Source organism: Phyllostomus discolor, chromosome 7 (genome assembly GCF_004126475.2).
Source record: "Phyllostomus discolor isolate MPI-MPIP mPhyDis1 chromosome 7, mPhyDis1.pri.v3, whole genome shotgun sequence".
Lineage (NCBI taxonomy): Eukaryota > Metazoa > Chordata > Mammalia > Chiroptera > Phyllostomidae > Phyllostomus > Phyllostomus discolor.
The window spans coordinates 125,991,144-126,008,993 of NC_040909.2; the positions used below are offsets into that span (position 1 = coordinate 125,991,144).

At 43.2% G+C, this 17,850-nt stretch overlaps 1 protein-coding gene and 1 long non-coding RNA gene across 2 annotated transcripts in view; one reads left to right on the forward strand and one right to left on the reverse strand.

The window, feature by feature from the left end:
• Positions 1-8,646: 8,646 nt before the first annotated feature.
• DEPTOR (DEP domain containing MTOR interacting protein) overlaps positions 8,647-17,850 on the forward strand; it is a 119,635-nt gene continuing 110,431 nt past the window's right edge. The window contains exon 1 of the mRNA XM_028533961.2: positions 8,647-8,912. Within this exon, the coding sequence (XP_028389762.1) occupies positions 8,785-8,912 (128 nt within the window). The 5' untranslated portion in view covers positions 8,647-8,784. The remainder of the gene's footprint in view (positions 8,913-17,850) is intronic.
• On the reverse strand, positions 16,509-17,318 carry LOC118501779. Its single transcript, XR_004904433.1, has 2 exons — positions 16,966-17,318; positions 16,509-16,933 (listed from the first exon to the last, which is right to left on the reverse strand). It is a non-coding gene; the product is annotated as an uncharacterized LOC118501779 (long non-coding RNA).

Sequence of the window (17,850 nt, forward strand, 5' to 3'; positions counted from 1 at the left end):
ATGGCATCAGATGATTGCTGTTACGGCAGGGAGCTGGACCTGGGCTCCTCTCTGCAAGTAGAATAATGATCGCTTTTATTAATTCATTTTTTAAAAGATTTTATGTATTTATTTTTAGAGAGGGAAGGGAGGGAGGGAGAGAGAGAGAGAGAGAAGAGAGAGAGAAACATCAATGTGCAGTTGCTGGGGGTTATGGCCTGCAACCCAGGAATGTACCCTGTCTGGGAATCGAACCTGGGACACTTTGGTTCCCAGCCCGCACTCAATCCACTGAGCTATGCCAGCCAGGGTATTAATTCATTTTTAAAAGCATGTTAATGAATATATTTTTTAATAAAAACATTTCTATGTATTTTTCTTAAATGTTTGAGGCTTGCTCAATTATTCATCTGGTGACAGGAAAAGAGAACACTTGTTTAACAGGAACACTAACAGTCACAGAAAAACCTCAAAAGAGCTAGCCAACTGTACTGAAGTCAGGTACTTGGTTGTAGTGTTCACATACAGTGCTCCACAGTCCTACCGGGGAATTTTGGTTAGTAAAGCACACTTCACGTAAGAACTACACACGAGCATGTTTTTTGTTCTCATTTCCCCTCTTCCTTCGTCTTCTTTCAAGTTTAGTGAAGGGCAGGCTGACGTTCAGGCACCCCAAAAACATCAACTGTGGGAACCACGGCCTTGGCGTGGGCGCTCATTTACTGTCATCAGTCAGTCAAGCCTCGCTAATACTCTCACTCTCAGACTTGAGGCAATTCTACACGTAGTTGTGTGACTACTTCAAGAATTTTGTCATCTCTAAGACGGTAAAGCTATGAGGTTCACTAGGAAATCATTAAGCAGAGTGCCCAGCACATTATGTACCTTCATAAAAATGTGCTGAAAAATTGAATGAATAAATAAATGAGTGAATTGTAATAATGTTTACTTCTAAGGAGGGGAGTGGAAGAGGACATCAAAAGAAATTTTTTTAAATTTGTGTTTAATGTATGAATTTTAGCAGTGAAAGTATATTCATGCATTAAATGTGTGTAATTAAATACATTGCCAATATTTTCCTCAGTATTATAAAATCCAATGTACAGACAAATAACTTCAAATGGACAGGTGATAGATAAATCATTCATGAACAGAGTAGAGAGAGGAAGGGAGGGAAAGGGGAGAAAGCAAGAGTTGCTCATTCTATTCTGAGGCACAGATTAAAGAGAGATAAAAGTAAAAAGACACTAGTAAGACCTGAATGAGTGATAAAGGTACCTGGGCTTGAGAAATAATTTTTGAGATGGAGTGGACAACAGTGGCTATTTGATTTGACACGGGGACTAGGGGAGGGAAAGGGGCAAGAAGGAATTCTAGGTCCCCCGCGCGAGCACAGCCTGTCATTTACAGCACGCTGCAGGAAGGATAGGAGCAGATTTGGGGGGAGATGGGATGAGTTCCCATTTTGATGTGTGGAGATTGAGAGGCCATGGAAAAATACAGGTGAGCACATGCTGTGAACTTTGACCCAGAGACGATGCAGGTGTTCCAGGGGGACCTAAGGACCCACAGGTCCACGATCCACTGTGGCTTCTTGGCTTCACACCGGGAAGAATTCAAACGCAAGCAAGCACCGTTTAAAATGAAAGTGAGTTCATTAGTGAGGCAGTGAGGCTGAAAATAGGCTACTCCACAGGCGGAGCAGCCCCCTGCAGTGGAATTGCTTCCTTTATTGAGGTTCATTTAATCAGCGGGTAGGGGATTCAATAAGGGGGAGGAATACACACAATCCTCCGGGGAAAGAGGTGGAGATTTCCCAGAGGAGCTCTACTGGCCATTTTGTGTCCTTACATAGGCTTTTCATTTCCAGTCATGGCCAGTGTGTGGTGTGCCATTTAGCATACTGTAATAATACATCACACATGTATTATTGTGTAATGAGTGTGTAGTGAGGCTAGAGGTTACCAGTAGATGAAATTAGTCACCATGTTGGGTCCAACTGGTCTCTGCCGGTGTTAAGGCATAAATCTGGCGTGGGGAGGGATGGGTAAGGGCATGGTCAGTGGTCTTACTCCTCGACAGTTTCTGTAGTTTTTATTCATTGCAGCTCTTCTGCCAAATACTCTATTCAGAGATTGGATTTGAATAAAGGTCTGGCCAGGAGCTAAAAGATAAAGCTTTTAAATGCACGTATGTGGCAGTTATAGGAATGCCTGTGAATGAGATCACCCAGGGAGAGGGTGACTTACCACTAAACACTAGGCTCAAAATAAAGGCTCTCCAATATTGGAGGTGGGAGGAGAAACAGAATAAAGTAGTGTCTTGGAAACTATGTTACCTTGTGTTTACCTAAAGTCACTTCAGATCAAGAAGTTCTGATTTACGAGATTTATTTACTCCTATTGGAAACACAGTAATTTTTTAAAAGATTTTATTTATTTATTTTTAGAGAGGGAAGGGGGAAGAAAGAGAGAGAGAAACATCAATGTGCAGTTGCTGGGGGCTGTGGCCCGCAACCCAGGCATGTGCCCTGACTGGGAATTGAACCTGCGACACTTTGGTTCGCAGCCCGTGCTCAATCCACTGAGCTACACCAGCCAGGGCAGTAGTTTAATTTTTAACTTCATGTCCTTTGTTTTTTTTTAATTTGAGATAACTATAAGATTTATTTTTCTTATATTTTATTAACGTAATGAATTACATTGAGAGATTTTTTTCAATATTGACATCCTTGCCATTCCTGAAACAGTTTGCTTTCAGTTGTAACAACTAAAACTATGGGTTAACAACTAGCTATTCCTACCCAACCAGCCATTACTCCATTATTTTTTTATCTTTTTTCCCCAAATCTTTGTGGTTTTTATTTTAATTGTTGTTCAAGTACAGTTTTCCGTCTTTTATTCCCATTCCAGCACATCGCCCCAGTCCTCCCCACCTCCCTCCCATTTCCACCCCCCTAGTTTTTGTCCATGTGTCCTTTATGCTTGTTCCTGTAAACCCTTCCCATTCTGCCCTGAAATTCCCCTGAAATCCCTCCCCTCTCCCTGTCAGCCTGTTCTCTATTTCAGTGTCTTTGATTGTATTTTGCTTGCTTGTTTGTTTTGTTGTTTAGGTTCCTGTTAAAGGTGAGATCATATGGTATTTGTCTTTCACCACCTGGCTTATTTCGCTTAGCATAATGCTCTCCGGTTCCATCCATGCTGTCACAAAGGGTAGGAGCTCCTTCTTTCTTTCTGCTGCAAGAATTCCATTGTGTAAATGTACCATAGTTTTTTGATCGATTCATTTACTGATGGGCACCTAGGTTGCTTCCAACACTTGGCTATTGTACATTGTGCTGCTATGAACATTGGTGTGCATAGGTTCTTTTGGATTGGTGTTTCACCAATCCATGTCCTTTTATTAAATAAAACTTTAAGGTTTTGCTCATAAAACAATCAGGATTTGGGCCACTAGATGGTGGTATTGTTTCATGTTTCACAGAAACACTGCCCGGAAAAGCAAGGAAAATCCATTATATATTTACTGAGCTCACTACCCTGTATATGTTATCTCGTGCAATCCCTGCAATAGTATAAAATCATGGCAGATCATCGGTTCAAAGTCTCCCAATGGATTCCAATCTTTGGAGTAAAAAGGTTAAGACCTTATACAATTCCTATCACAACCCCTCCCCCCACATTCTCTAAATTCACAGGAGGTACTTCTCTGCCTTGAGGCTCCTTTGTTTTTAAATCAACCCGATTGAAGTATAAAGTAAGTAAAATACACTGCACCCATTTAAAGGGTACATTTAATGATTTGACAAATGCAAAACATTCTCATTGAGGCAAGACGGTAAAAAGGCAGGAAAATTCCTTGGTGAGTGGAATGTGGAGACTGAGACAGCCAGCACTCCGGCTCACCTGCCTCCTTCTCCCTCCGGGCACCACTCCCTTTCTCATTAGGCCCTGAGGGCAATGAGTTTCTGATCTGCATCAGATAATCTTAGGAACAAAGTCCCGAGGCTGTTGACCACAGAGATAAGAGTTTTGGCCAAACTAGAGACAGCATCTAGTCCTCAGTTGTGTTTCAGATCCAGGCCCAGAAAAGAATCAAAACCAGATGAATCAATGCCGTGGCTGGCATCAGGATCAGATGCAATGGCCAATGACTCCCCTACCCGAGCGCCAACCCACCAGTAGAAACTATAATCTTATAGTTCCTGATCCTATATGCTTATTTTGATGAGACAGCATATTAAAGTGATACAGACAGATCTGATCTGTCTCTACACTGGGGAAGAGTAGAGACAGGCCAAAGGAGGAGGCTGCCCCAGGTGATGGTGAACAGCCTAGGACAGGATGAGCTGAGAAGCTGAATGCCTTGCTTCCAGAGTGCAAGGAACTGTGAGCTGCTGGAAGATTTAAAATAAAGGGCAGAGGCTGGCTCTCGGGCTCTTCTCCCTGAAGGATGCCTGGATGATAGTTCTGCAGCTGCCTGCAGGCGGTAGTTTGGATGGGAAGGAACTCCAGGGTGCAGCCTAGGATCCGGCCAGCCTGGCAGAGGGTGGCAAGGTCATTCTTCTCTGGGTGTTCTAGAGAGGACGACCTCTGAGGCAGAAGTCTGCCATTCTTCCAAAGTTGTGTCGCTTTTCTATCTTACATGGTTTTAGTTTGTAAACTCACCTTATAGAAAAAAGATCATTAAAAACTCATGGGGGAGGGGGAGATAAAACTCAGGTGTTAACGAGTTTAGCCTTAAAGGATAGATTTAAATGATTAAAGCTGTACTAAAGAGTTAAGAGTTCAGCCTTAATTGGTAAAGCTTAAGTGACTAATGCAGGTGGAAAGCTATTATCCCCAAATTGTGTAGCTTTTGAATAAAGACTCCTTCCCTTTATCACCAAACCTTGGCCTCTGGAATTTTGCCCAGAGGTGGCGCAGGCAGCCGGAACTCACTTGCTATTCCCTCACAAAAGGACACACCTGGAAAACTGATGAATATTTTATTGAGATCCTCCCTTGGGACATTCCCTAACATTCCTGTCTTTCAGAAAACAGATAAAAATCCTTAGAAAAAAGGACCCAGCACCTGCTCTCCCTAGAGGAATCCACACCCCTCCCCTCCCCCTTCTCCCTTCAGGTGTGTGTCTGCTTTCTTCCTCCTAAGCTAGGAGGGGAACTGGAGACTTGGGGGGGGCGTGGCTAACCTCTGACCCTGACTCTAGAGACCCTTTCCTGGGCCCCTGCATCCCAGCTGACTTGCTTCTTTCCCAGTGACTTCCCTTCTGAAAGGGCCCACTGGAACCTTCCCTTCGAGTGTACCTTCCCTTTGCCTGCTGAATACACTCCTTGGGCCAGAGTCTGGGGCTCTGAATTCTTTCTTTACCCAACTCCAAAACAGAGCCAGCATCGCCAGCAACACTCGTTGTGCCCACAGTTATCTCATGTCCCTGACAAAATTACAAAATTAAAGGGAATATTTGGTAAATATGAACTGCTACTTATTTTAGTTTTTTTCTTTATTTATGTATTTATTAAACTGCTACTTATTTTGGATTTGCTTTACTTTTTCCCCCTAGCCTTTTATCATTGATTTTAGGCCTTCTTTCTTTTCTAATAAAAACAGTTAAAATATGAATTTTTCTCTAAGCTCTTTTTGGCAGTATCCCATAAATTTTGAAACATGATCTCCCATTATCGTGTTTGCAATTTCTTTGCTGCCAAATTGTTTAGGAGTGAATTGTGACTTCCTAGATCGCTTTCGAAGGGCAACAGAGTTTGCCACCCAAAAATATGCCTCTGTAGGACACTGATTATTTTAAGCTATTTTTGAGAAACAAACGACTCAGAGAGAATCTTTGGCCTTACCACCCCCCCAAAAGGATTTAGATAGAGAACAAATGAGGACCTCCTTCAGGAAGGTGGGTATCATCATAGATAAGTATAGTTTAATCTGATCTAGTGTGTGATAGACAGGGAGGAACCTAGCAAAGCCCATTTCATCAAAATGTCCCATTTGTTTCCAGGTGACCCCAACAAACTTTTGTTTACCAAACATTAACTCTCATTTTATCTGCTTTTATTTTTTATAAGATTTTATTTATCTATTTTTAGAGAGATGGGAAGGGAGGGAGAGAAACACTGATGTGTGACAGACACATTGACTGGTTGCCTCTCAGCCAGGGGCCTGGCCCACAACCCAGGCATGTGGCCTGACTGTGAATCAAACCAACAACCCTTTGGTTTGCAGGCTGGAGCTCAAATCCACTGAGCCACACCAGCCAGGGCACAAATGAGAGAATTTTATGTGATGATGAACCTTTCTTGGTAAAGTTCAGAAGTGAACAAAATATAGTCTTTTCTTGATGTATACAATAATTGCATCCTGGACAACTCAGGGTTATATTAAAGTTGTTTATAAAGTACATTGTGTTTCCACATAAATCCAAATTATGTTATAGGCTCAGATAACAGCAAGTAGACTTTTCATCCACATGAATATCCACAGGATATAACAAAAACATTCTAGATTTAGGACAATTCGATTCTTCTTTGTGAAGTGATGTCCCAAGCAAACGGGAACATTTAGTATCCCTGGTCCCTGCTCACTAAAAGCCAGTAGCATCCCCAATAATGTGACAAACCACAGCCTGCACCCAAAATTTTCTAAAAGGTGCTCTTAAGGGTGGCCTTTTTCTTATGAGACCCACTATCATTTAGTGTCATTGCAGAAGAAGTCAGTAGGTGGCAGTATACACCAAAGTATTATGCATTTTTGTTCTGCCCTTTCGTGAATAGCATCAAGGACTGCAGAGAACCAAGGTTAAGACCAAGACTTCTTAGAAGTCAGCAGGACTGGGACTGGAGTACAAAAGGACCTCACATTTATTTATAATGTTTTATTTTTATCACTACAGAAAGGTGACTCAAACACAACCGAGATATTAAAAATGAATGTGAATGATAAATACATGAACATTTTATTTTTCTTTATCTTGACATTTATTTTCTAAAGACAAGTTCCCTTTAAGAATCTATCAACAGAAATATCTAACCAGGACATAGCTAAACCACCAATCTGTTTCTAAGCAGAAAGGAAGAATAAAAATTGTAGCAGCAGGAGAATCAAAACTTTTATTAATGGTTAAAAATTAAATCTCCTGATACCACATAAGATTTCAGTGAAAAGAGCAACACACTGCCTGGGGAATGCAAGACAATATCACAGAGAGGTGGAATTTAAGTTAATCTTTAAGATTAGGCAGAAATAATACAAGTGTGCATTAAAAGGCATCAACAATGATAGTTAACATGTTATTAGGCTTCATCATTGACAATCTTCTTCTGCATGTTTGGCTCACTGTCTTACACAGCCATTGGCCATTAACCAGTAGTCTTCAAAGCATGGTCTGCCAACAGGAGATCACTACCCACTGTCAACCTAAGAACCCTAAGAACACCCAAACCAGCGGAGAATTTTTATAAAGATTTATTTGAGTCGAACAGAGTCTACCTCTGGAAGCAAGAGTTCAACAGACTGAAATATGAAATAAATGCTTCGGAGAGGAAACCTGCAGTTTCTTCACACGTTTGAGATTAAGGAGGGGACTTAAAGAAGAATACAGGAAGGCGGGAGAAAGCAACATGCGGATCATATTACAGGATAGTTAAGATTCTGTGCTCTCTAGCAGCCGTGGAAGGAGCAGTCAGAAAAGAGGCATTTCAAAGGTGAGATAAGCTTGCACAGGAACAATGGGCGGGGCTTGCCTAAGGCAAAGATCGGCCTTTTTAGTAAAGAAGTCATATGCCTGGGGTGTTACCACCCACCGTGGCCTGCTCAGTTAGGAATGAGTGATCAGATTACCATGTGAGATTATTCCATAGAAAAAAATTTTTTTTCTGTCCACACTGTGACGAAAGACACTGATACATATTGGTACCTCTATTTTAAGAGGCAATCTTTAAGAACACAACTTTAAAGCCAGAATATCCTGGGTTTCATTCTTAATGCTTCTTGCACTTACTAGCTGCTTGCCTTGGACAAGTCTCCCCATCTCTCTGAGACCTCCGCAGATAAAATGCGGGCAATACCCATCTTATGATTTGTTGCACTAGCTAAAGAAAGGAACAACCATCCGAAGCATCTTTAATGCAGCAGATGTCAACAAGTGGCAGCCACAATTATTTTTGTTTTGTAAACTGAGAATCAACTGTAAGCGGGAAGCTGGATTCCAGGTCTGTCTGATTCCCAGGCCAGTGTTTGTTATTGGTAACACCTCCAGATAAGTAAACTGTCTTTGGTGAAGAGAACTGGGACGGGAAAATTAATTTCTTCATGCCCTGCAGTGACCTGTATATTCTTCCCGTTCACTGTTTAGCTATACTGTTATTATTTTTACTTTCTAGCAATTTGGGACATGGGCGGTATAATTAAAATATCTTCACACTTGTTTAGTAACCTCCCAGCTTGTCCCTAGGTCCACAGCAGGAGCTTCGTGGGTAAAAGCAGTGCTCACCTAATTCAATCTCCATGGGCACAAGAAACACAGAACCCGCGCGGCGGCCAGATGTTTATATTTTCCTCCCTCGGCCCCGCCCCCGACCACGCGGGCTTCAGCCACGCCCTCAAGCTGGAGTTCCTGGAGCCGACTCGCCCAGCTCGCCAGCCTACCCACAGGGATTCCCTTTCCAGCCAATCATGTCTGAGCAACGGAATTGCCCCTAACAAATATGGCGAGAGAGGCCTCTGTAAGGGCAGACTGATTTAACACCCAAACCCGCTGCGGCCAGCAAAGGCAGTGGTAGCGGCGCGGCTGGGAGCATGGAGGGCGGCAGCGCTGGCAGCGCTGGCAGCGGTGGCAGCGACAGCAGCCCCAGTGGGAGTGGCGGGGCACAGCAAAGGGAGCTGGAACGCATGGCTGAGGTCCTGGTCACCGGGGAGCAGCTACGGTAAGGCATGGGGTAGTGCCCGTGGGCTCCTGGTGATCCTGCCAGCCCGTGTCCGCAGCTGTCCTGCGCGCACGCGCGCCGCGGCTCGTGGCTTGCCACCGGAGCGGAGCTCCCGGACCGCTGCGGGCGAGTGGACCGTCCGCCTGGCGCCCCTGCCTGGCTGCTGCAGCCCGGCGCCCTGGGGCACTGGAGCGGAGCTCTAGAGGCGGACGCGAGCGAGCGGGTGGTACGCAGTGCGCCCGCAGACGCGCTGCCGCCCACCGCGCGCGCTCCCTCTCCCCTGGCACCGGGGCGCTCGCTGCCAGGCCTACCGGTTGACAGCCCGCTCCTAATCCACCCCCAGAGCCAGAGGGGTCGGTGTGGGGGCCCCAGCCGGCTCCAGTCCCCTCCTATTTACTCTTGGATAAAAGGATCCAGCCCAACCATCGCCCTCACTTAAGGTTTCCTTTTTACAGTCAAGTCTTTGTTTCACGTCCCTGAGCCTCAGCATTTCATCTGTAAAATGGGGCTGATCACCGCGGCTCTCTTCAAAGGCGGTTGTGAGGGCTAAACTGGGAGAACATTTTTGAAACAGTGTACCTACCACTAAAAGGCACAACCTCATCGGTCGCAATTTGGGCCCGCAAGGGGGCGTGGAGGCACCTTGTGCCGCTGCGCTGCTGCTGTGTCGACTCCCCCAGCGCGCTCATTTGGGCAACGGAGTCCATCGGCCCCGCTGCTGCCAGAATTAGGATTTGACAGGTCTCATCCCCGTCGGGCAGTGACCTTCCTTAGAACTAACACCGCTTTCTATTTACATCCCATTCCTGGTCCTTCTTGGGTTCCTGTTTGAGCATTGTAGTTACGGTCTGACCGGTTCCGCGGCTTCCCTTCTTCTGGTCATAAATCAGTTTGCCAGGGAAAAACCCGACCTCTGCAGTGTTTGAGCCACAACTTGCCTGCTGTCCTCTCGCTCCGCGGTAACAGCACGCACACTGGTTCCTTCCAGTTCTTGGTCCGAATCTCCAGGCTCATTATGGTTTCTAAATGCTGTGTTTCAGACAGACTTGAAGAAGAGAAAATCTTGTAGAGATCCCTAAGGTTTGGCATTCACCCTGCTTGCAGCACTTAGATTGAGGAAGTAAATATTGAAGTAAGCATTGAGTGTAACGTTACAAGAACTGTCTATTTCTATTTCCTGATGATGTTTTAAACATATAGCCAGATTGAAGTGAATGAAAGCTTGTTTTCCTTCATCAAGAATATTTCTAACTGAAAATTAAAACAGTAACGATTTTATAATTCAATCTGAAACACTTTTAAATAATTTGTTTGCCTCTTTTCACTACATTGTCCTTTCAAAGTCCCCAGTTGGATACATTTTCTTTCCTTTAATAAATTGCATGGTGCCCTTCTTTGTCCAACAAGCACTTCCTTCCTTCCACCTTCAAGATGCAGCTTAAGTGCTTTTCCCCAGTGGCCCCCAGAGCTCCTGTTACTCCCTTGTTCCCTAACACCCATTGTTGCCTCAGTAGGTTTGAGGGCCATGCTTAGCATGTTGGTAAGAAGATAGAGGGCTCGCTCTCTCTCTGGCTGTAGAGTTGAGACAGACCTGGGTTTGAATTTCTGCTTTGCCACTTTGTAGCCAAGACTCAGCACTTTTTAAAATTTTATTTTTATTGTATGTTTTTTTCCATTACCATTTAGTCCTCTTATACCCCCCAGCATTTTGTTCTGCTGAGGACATTAAGCCAGAATGAGTCTTGGTTTTGCCACTTAACTAGTGTGGGACCTTGGATAAGTTTCTTAACTAAGATGATGGGGTAATAATGGAACCTGCCTCATCATGTTATTGATGGGGATCAGATGAGTTAGTGCTTAGAACAATGCCTGGTATATATACAGTAAGCATCACATCTGCATTAGCTTTATAGCTCTGTGACCTTGGACAGGTTAATTTACTTCTCGGAAACTCTTTCCTCCTCTACAGCGGTCATAAAGATAAGGACTTCTTGGGCTGGTTGTGAGAATTTTCCCCTGGGCTTCATGTATTCATGGTCATTCAAGAAATGGTTGCTGCAATTAATATTATTGGTCTCCTTGTGTCACCACGTGTGACTCCCAGCCGAGCAAGATCTGGCGGGAAGGACTGGGAGGCGGTGAAGGACACAGGGCAGAGGCCCAGGCTGCCTGGGTTCTTATTCCGCCTCCACCCTTTCTTCATTCTGTGACTGTGGGACAATTTACGTGACGTCTCTGTGCCTCAGTTTCCACCTCTCTCCTCTTGCAGGAATTTTGTGAGGATTAAATGTGATGCCATATGTAAAAAGTTTAGTAAATGTTAGCTATTTAATTTTACTTTGGAAAATTATAGTCATTGCTTTTTTAAAAAGTCTCATCTTCACATTGTGCCCGGCGCATAAATAATTGCTCAATAAGTGTTTGAATAAATATGGTGTGTGTAATTAAATACATTGCTGAAAGCACAGATAACACAAAATCAGAACTTAGGGATTTAGGTAGCCTTATGCCCTGGCTCCTTGATTTCTGCAGGGACCTCTCTTCTCATTAAGGAGTGGGCATGCCACCGTTCTTGCTGTCACTGTCCCAACTTGTTTTTACATCCCTGGCTGCTGCTCTCTTGCAGTCTGATTGTGGGGACTTTGTAATGCACAGGCCTCCTGCCTCTAATTGCTACACATACACACACACACACACACACACACACACACAATTGCTCACCGTCCTCTCTTGCTTACCCATTACTTTCTGGGTCACTAAAGTTGGGGTAAATGAAAGTGATAAGGAAAGAGGAAACTAAGGATTGGGATTTGAAATTTTAAAAAATTGGCATCCAAGCCCAGCTCTGTGAATTTTATCCATTTAACATTTTTATGTATATATTCATTTATTTTAACTACCTTTTGGGGGAGGGGCAACCAGTTAGCCACCCTGGGTCTTACTGCCCTTACCTGCAGAATGGGGATAATAATAGCCTCCCACATAAGGTTTGTGGTGTTGGACTCAATGGAATATAATGCGGAAAGGAATGTTGTGAAATAAATCAATAAACCAAGATAAGTTGTTATGGTTATTATAAACTCCAGATGTGAAATCGAGGGCTGTTCACAATCCTGACCCTTGGGATAGGGCAGGTGGTTGCGTAAGGACACAAAATTGAGTAACAGACTCAAAAACATTTCCTCTTCCTTTTCCAGCCTGACCCTTGGAATCCTTTTCCTAATGTCTTCATGCTTCCCCTTGTCATAAAATATTGAACTTACTTGTCCAATGTATCTCCGTGTTTTGACATCTAAAAAGTGCATTTGGGTGCCACTTCACACTTCCAGGATGGCTGTAATAAAAAAAGACGTAATAGCAACTGTTGGCAAGGGTTTGGGGACATTGGAACCCTTATGCACGGCTGGTGGAAAGGTAAAACGATGCGACCACTTTGGAAAACAGCCTGGCATTTCCTCAAAGATTAAACTGGGACCATATGACCCAGCAATTTTACTCCTAGGTAGATATATTCCAGGGAAATGAAAACATATGTCTGCATAAAAATGTATAAACACATGTTCACAGCAGCATTATTCATAATACCCCAAAACAGAAACAATGCAAATATCCATCCACTGATGACCGGATAAACAAAGTGTGGTGTATCTACACAATAGGAAAACGGGACAAAGTACTGATATGTGTTTACAGCATGGAGGACCCTCGAACATGTTACGCTACATGAAAGAAGTCAGACCTAAAAGGGCACATACTATATTAGCATTTATATGGAATGTTCAGAATAGGCGAATTTGTAGAGATAAAAAGTTGCCCCCAGCAGCAAGAGGGGGAATGGAGAGTGATTGCTAACAGGTGATAGAATTTCTTTTTGGAGTGATGAAAATGTTCTAAACTTGCCTGTGGTAGTGATTTCCATGACTCTGTGGGTATACTAAAGCCATTGCATTATCACATTAAGTAGGTAAAGTGTGTGGTATGTGAATTACCTCAATAAAACTATTATAAAAATTGCATTTGGATGCCACATTAGAGTGATGAAAGACAAGATATTTAAATTTTTTAAGTAAGCATTTTGCTTTCTTTTTTGAGGGGCCAAAGAATGCAGTATATTTATCACTCTCAGTAATGCATTATCACCGCACCAGAAGGGACTGATATTTTACATAATATATATTACATATTCTACATAATATGTATATTCACTCTTAACACAAAACAAAGAAAAGATGCCATAAATAGTCAAGAAAACCTCAGAACATTCCTAATTTGAAGATCATTAAGCACATAGAAATCATTCATATTAGCAGGGTTTCATACTATGATTTTTCAGATCATTAGTTGTTTATGTATTTTATGTATAAATCTTTTCTCTTGGAATTTGCCCATGCAACCATGAGGTTCTAATTACGACATCTGAAATCCACCTCATGTTTCCTCTACAGGCTAATCTCAGAGATAGTGGACAGGAAGTTGTAGCAGAGCAGTGAAATAAGCCCAACAGTATCACTTCTGTTTGTGGTCATGGGAAGCATGATGATAACTTCAACACTTACCTGGCACTGATTACCTGCCAAGGACTCGTGTGTGTGTGTGTGTATGTATGTGTGTGTGTAAGTATCTATCTTTCTATCTTTATACCAATTCTTCATAGAAGATGTGCTTATTATCCTCATGTTGCAGATGCAAAAACTGGTGAATTTAAACTAACTAGCCACAGGTCATTCAGCCAGAAAGTGATAGAGCTGAGAGAGTCCCTGCTTATAAGGAGGATGCTGGCCTGCAATTTAATGGTGTCTTCAACTAGTCATTTAGAGGGTTAAAGATGTAATAACAAGACAACTCTAAAACAGAATTGTGTTTATAAGGTTGTCACATTCCAGTGTGACAACTTTTGCAAACAAACAAGTAGACGAATGATTTTTTTCCATCTTCTGTTGGGGGAAAATCTAATTTATTTCTAGGAAGTGTTTATGTTTTGACAGATAGAATGGTCACTTTTCTCTACTAACTATCAAACCAGGTCTTCCATGCTACGTGGTTTTGAAAACTTAATTTGGACTCCACTTGTTTTGAATTCATAATGATTTTAATGGGAAGATCAATTGCAGTTACTATTTTGCCAGCTGTGAGGATGGAAATGGGGTGGGGAGAAGTATTAAGAATGTAATGAGGAATGCTTAATTAAGAGAAACTGGTTAAGGCACTTCAGTTATGCTAATCTACCTAGACTAAATATGCTAATTATCATAATCTCATCCAATCACGAGCTGGTTCCCTAAAAGCAATTTACTAGGCAACGCATTTTAGCTAAGATGTAGGAAATTGCAGTTCCTTCAAATTGTTCAATTTTTGTTGTAACAGACTGCCTTTCCAGACACTTACAGCCTTGCTATTACCTTTTTCATAAAAATGTATTCAGTAAATGTTGAGTTGCTTTCCTGAGGTTGCTTTTTGCAAGTGTTAATGCAGTATGCAGATAAAAGGTAAAAGCCAGCTCATTAAACTAAAGACCAAGCTACAATAAAATAAATCTAAGACGCGGAATTTAGAGCATGCGGAACAGAAAAAAGATAAATAGTTCACTTTACTGCACGTTGAGCTTAAGGAACTTTAGGTTGGCATGGGGGATGTCTTAGGGGGTCACCCTACTGGTGACCTTTAATGGGGACACTTAGCTCTGCTGGACACGACCTGTCTCGAAACAGCAGGAACTAGCCCCAACAGTTACTACCCAGAAGCCACTGCTAGAATCCAAGGAGCCAAGTGGAAGGGCTACACTTTCATTCTTCTAAACAGCAGAGAAGATACATCCCAGAGTCGGGAAATCACTGCCAGTTTAGGTTGGGGGGGGGGGGGGCGGGGTTAGAAAACGGAGAGTTGCCGTATCTGGAGTCAGCGCAGAGAAGCCTGGTGTAGATAGACTGTTGGATTGTCTCTGAATCAGAGGCTTTTCCAACATGCACGCCCTCCTCCTGCGAACTTCCTTTCTGTCTTCCAAGTGGGCGTGGAGGGCCGCGAGCACAATTCTGGCACCGAGCAGGCTCTCGGTAGACTTGTTACTTGGAGAGAGAGCACATGCAAGCAAGTGCTTTGTCGCTTGCCAGAAACGCCATGCAAATGGAAGACAGTAAGTGTTCAATAAGTGATGCGGAATCATGGTACACCCTTATGCACTTATTCTTATAGTAAACCTTATTTCGAAATGATTGGGGAATGAATTGTTTATGAACAATATAGTATTTGTGATTCCCTTTCCAAAAGGCTAGTGCTGATATTTAAGTTCTGGCTTTCATCAGCTTTGGAATCCATAAACCTGAAAGTAAGTTAAAAACTCCTCCAATGGAGAGAGAATGGGAGGTGAAGGAAGGGCACTCTCCTCTCCTGTTATTTGTACCATCATTTGTCCCGACCAGGAACTCACTTCCCTGTGTTGGGTGCTGGCTCTTACATGGTAGGTTTCCATGAGTTTTGTGGTTAGGAAAAGACAAAGGAGGAAATGATCAGCCCTCTCCCTCCAAAAGTAAGTCATCACACCCTCCTTTATCCCTCGTGTTATCTACCAGGGAGGGCAGGGTCCAAGTCCGAGATCCCTGCTCTGCTGTTTATCAGCCTTGACCCAACTTGGAAGCTTCCATCAGAGACTGTTTTCATGGGTTACTAGCCACGTGGAGAACAACACTGGAGACGGGGTGGGGACAGAGGGCTTAGTGGGTCAGACAGCAGGCCGACGGCAGCTGTTCCCGGTGGTAGTGCCAGCAGGGGCGCAGGGGCAGCGGGAGCTATTTTCACCGGGGCTGTCTGGGATGGTGCCGGCCCGGGAAGCGTTCCGAAAGAACACCGACTTACTCAGCTCTGCACCAAAAGCCATTTTTTTTTCTTTAGATTTGAGAATACTTTTTAGGTGGGGTAGAAGAGGTGAGAGGAAGAGAGAGAAGACACAGCAGGCGTGTGCGACAAGTTATCCTTTCCTATGCATGGTTTTCGGATAACAGCTCGTGCTGGGGTGTGGCAAGAGGGGACAGACGCCAGGGCCTCCAGCTCTGGGGAATCCCAGGGCAGCTGCAGAGGGGGAGGTCGTCAGCAGCTGGCGGCAGCCTTCGGGATAGGCCCACAGCTTTCCCCTCTTAAGCCTCAGCTGCTACTTGTGGTTCTGTTACTGGTGTTAGTGTTTCTTTGTGTGTTTGCGTAACTCCTGCTGACACTGCCTTTCCGCAATACTGATACCCACAGGTTTTGATGCCGATGTTTGCCCAGAGATTCCAAGCCATGGCCCAGCACCCTCTGAGGTCTTGGCCTTGTTGAGACCATCCAACTCTGTGGGGCGCTGTCCTTCGTGTGGCAAAACCAGTACCCCTGCAGAGAACGGAGCCCTGTGTTTTGAGGCAGATCAGGCAGGATTCAGAAGGACCAGTTTGAGCCCAGAGTGCTCAGTAGCTGCTCTGGTCTTGACTTAAGGTGTGAGAAACAAATGTCCTGACGGACATTCTGTCATGAAGAGAGACCGTCTCACTTCATGCCGTCCCAATTTCATCCAGCTTAGTTGCTGCATTTTTATTATCTGTGCCATTTGGCCATTTTCTAACGAGTTGTGGGATTCTGGAGGAATACCCTGTGAGTGGTGTCTTCACAGAAAAAGCAAGGAGCACTCAGAAGAGGGTAGTATAGAGATATGTAATTATGTGCTGGTCTAAGGACAACCAGTATATGAGAGTACAAGTTTATTTGACAAAGCAAATACTTAAGAAGGGATCGCTTTTTCCACATTGAAGAAGGATTTAGCACATATTTTTCTTGTGGATCCTGGGTTGGTTTGCTACTCAAAGTGTAATTCTCTTTATCATATTTGCATACTATCTGCAGGCAGAGATATGTAGTCCAGGGTAGCATGAGTTTCTTGGGCTGTAGAAGTACTATTTTGCTTCCCGATTCCTTTCCTGTTCCCCAGGAGGAAAAGAGAATGGCGTAAACTTAGGTCCTGTTTTCACTGAATGTTTTTTTAAAGTTCTACTTACCTCTAACTTTTCTTCCTTTAACTTTTCTAAAGTTCTACTCTTTAACTTTTCCATAAACAAAAGTAACTCTTACAAAATATATTCCCTGGGAAAAAAAAAGTGAGGGTTTATTCCCTGTGGTGATACACAACAGTTTTACCTTGAGGTATAAAGTGCCCCTTGTAGCATCTTTAGTTAAGCTATAATAAAGTTGATAAAATAAAACTTTACTAAAGCTCCTACTTAGTGTACTATTTTCTTCTTTTTTTAAATATGAGTTGATTTGAGCCAAACTGATGATATAAGCTGGGGAGCAAGATTTCAAATGCTCCCCCATTTCCTTCTTGAGAACTGGCAACAAAAAGCAGTGTACTCTGAGGTTGAAGGCAGTGATCTAATGCATAACCATGACTCATTTGACTCATTTTCCTTCTCATGTGTTAGATGTTATTTATTAGTGACTGGCTTATAGAATCTGATAGCCAAGCTTGCCAGTAGATATAATCCAAGTCATCATGATAGAGGATTAACAGACCTCGGATTACCCTGATAAAGTACACTTACCCTGATGGCACACTGACCAGGGCCACAGGTTATTGCAAAGTATGTAAGGTCATCCATACATACAGAATAAGGGTGAACTGGTGCTTTTTCCTCCAACATTTCACTATGAGAAATTGCAGACGTACAGGAAAGTTTTTAAACTTTAGAATTCTTTAGAATTCTACAGTGAACACAGATTCCACAATTAAGTTAGTACCATGCTTGCTCTATTATATATAATAACTATCCTTATAGCCCTTCTTCTATTCATCCATCGGGTCATATATTTTCTAGGCATTTGGAATAAGTTGCAGACAATTTGTACTTCTGAAACCTTCAGTATGCAATTCACTAGCTGGATCACTATTTGTTTATGGTTCTTTAAGAGATAAAACTTACAC